Source organism: Perkinsus marinus (genome assembly GCF_000006405.1).
Source record: "Perkinsus marinus ATCC 50983 genomic scaffold scf_1104296953050, whole genome shotgun sequence".
Taxonomy (NCBI): Eukaryota; Perkinsozoa; order Perkinsida; family Perkinsidae; genus Perkinsus; species Perkinsus marinus.
Genome location: NW_003208639.1, coordinates 1 through 920, shown reverse-complemented (window position 1 = coordinate 920; position 920 = coordinate 1). Strand labels below are relative to the sequence as shown.

Below are 920 nucleotides of genomic sequence, written 5' to 3'. Positions count from 1 at the left end.
TTGATTTGCAGCGGTATCTCTGCACTGTCATGCAGGGTAACTAACCGGCATAGACCAAGATAGGTGTTCATGAGACGGTATGAATAGTATTTCTACTCCCAACACAATAGCAATACTTCCCGAGTCACTCATCAATCACATATGATCATCATCATCATGGTTACAAGTCTCCCCCCTCATTCTCTTCATAACCAATCTCCATGACTCTAACAATGCCATCACCGCCGCCCACAGCCACCAACTCCGGTTCCGTGGACTTCCCAGAGGAGAAGTCAACTGTGAAGCATCCCTTGTCCACACCTGGCACAAGCCTTAATTCGACCCCACTGATGGCAGCTAACCTGTTAATGTCCCCAAAGTCCTCCAACCAGCAGATTGATCCCCTGAGCCCTTGTCATTGTGCATTATCTTAGCCTCATTGGCACCGCTTCCACCAGCACATATGAACTCTCCCGATCGATGCCCCTTGTTAAACTGTGCTGCATACAGCATGCATGGTTTAGTAACAGAGGCCTAAGGCTAACGGAATACACACATTAGTTTATCGAGGCAAAGGCCAATAAGAAGCAGCGTTGTAAGCCAGAGGTAGCTCACCCCGCTCCGCCAAGGTATATCCTCAATAAGGGTCCCTTCAGCGTAATCCCAGATCTGTAGCTGTCGGTCAACCCTCCAACTACCAGTCAGGATGCGTTTCCCATCATTGGTGATGTCAACACTGTCACCACAAATATGTGGACCTGGGAGGCATTCATGCAATGCCATTAGCCGAATACCAAGGACCACCAAAAATTACTGGAAAACGCACCGGAGGGCGAATCGAACGCCTGCGCCTCCCGACGCCCCAGGATTTGAAGTCCTGACCGAGCACCAGCCCGGGTCACCAGTGCACATAAAATTAATTCCACTACTTTACGCCACCC

The 920-nt window shown here is 49.9% G+C and overlaps 1 protein-coding gene across 1 annotated transcript; it reads right to left on the bottom strand.

The window, feature by feature from the left end:
- Positions 1-160: 160 nt before the first annotated feature.
- Positions 161-492, bottom strand: Pmar_PMAR010996 (hypothetical protein; the record flags this gene model as incomplete). The annotated part of the gene is made up of 2 exons (XM_002776671.1): positions 161-300; positions 342-492. 2 exons carry the CDS (start codon positions 490-492, stop codon positions 161-163), a joined length of 291 nt encoding a protein of 96 aa, XP_002776717.1.
- Between the last annotated feature and the right edge of the window lie 428 nt (positions 493-920).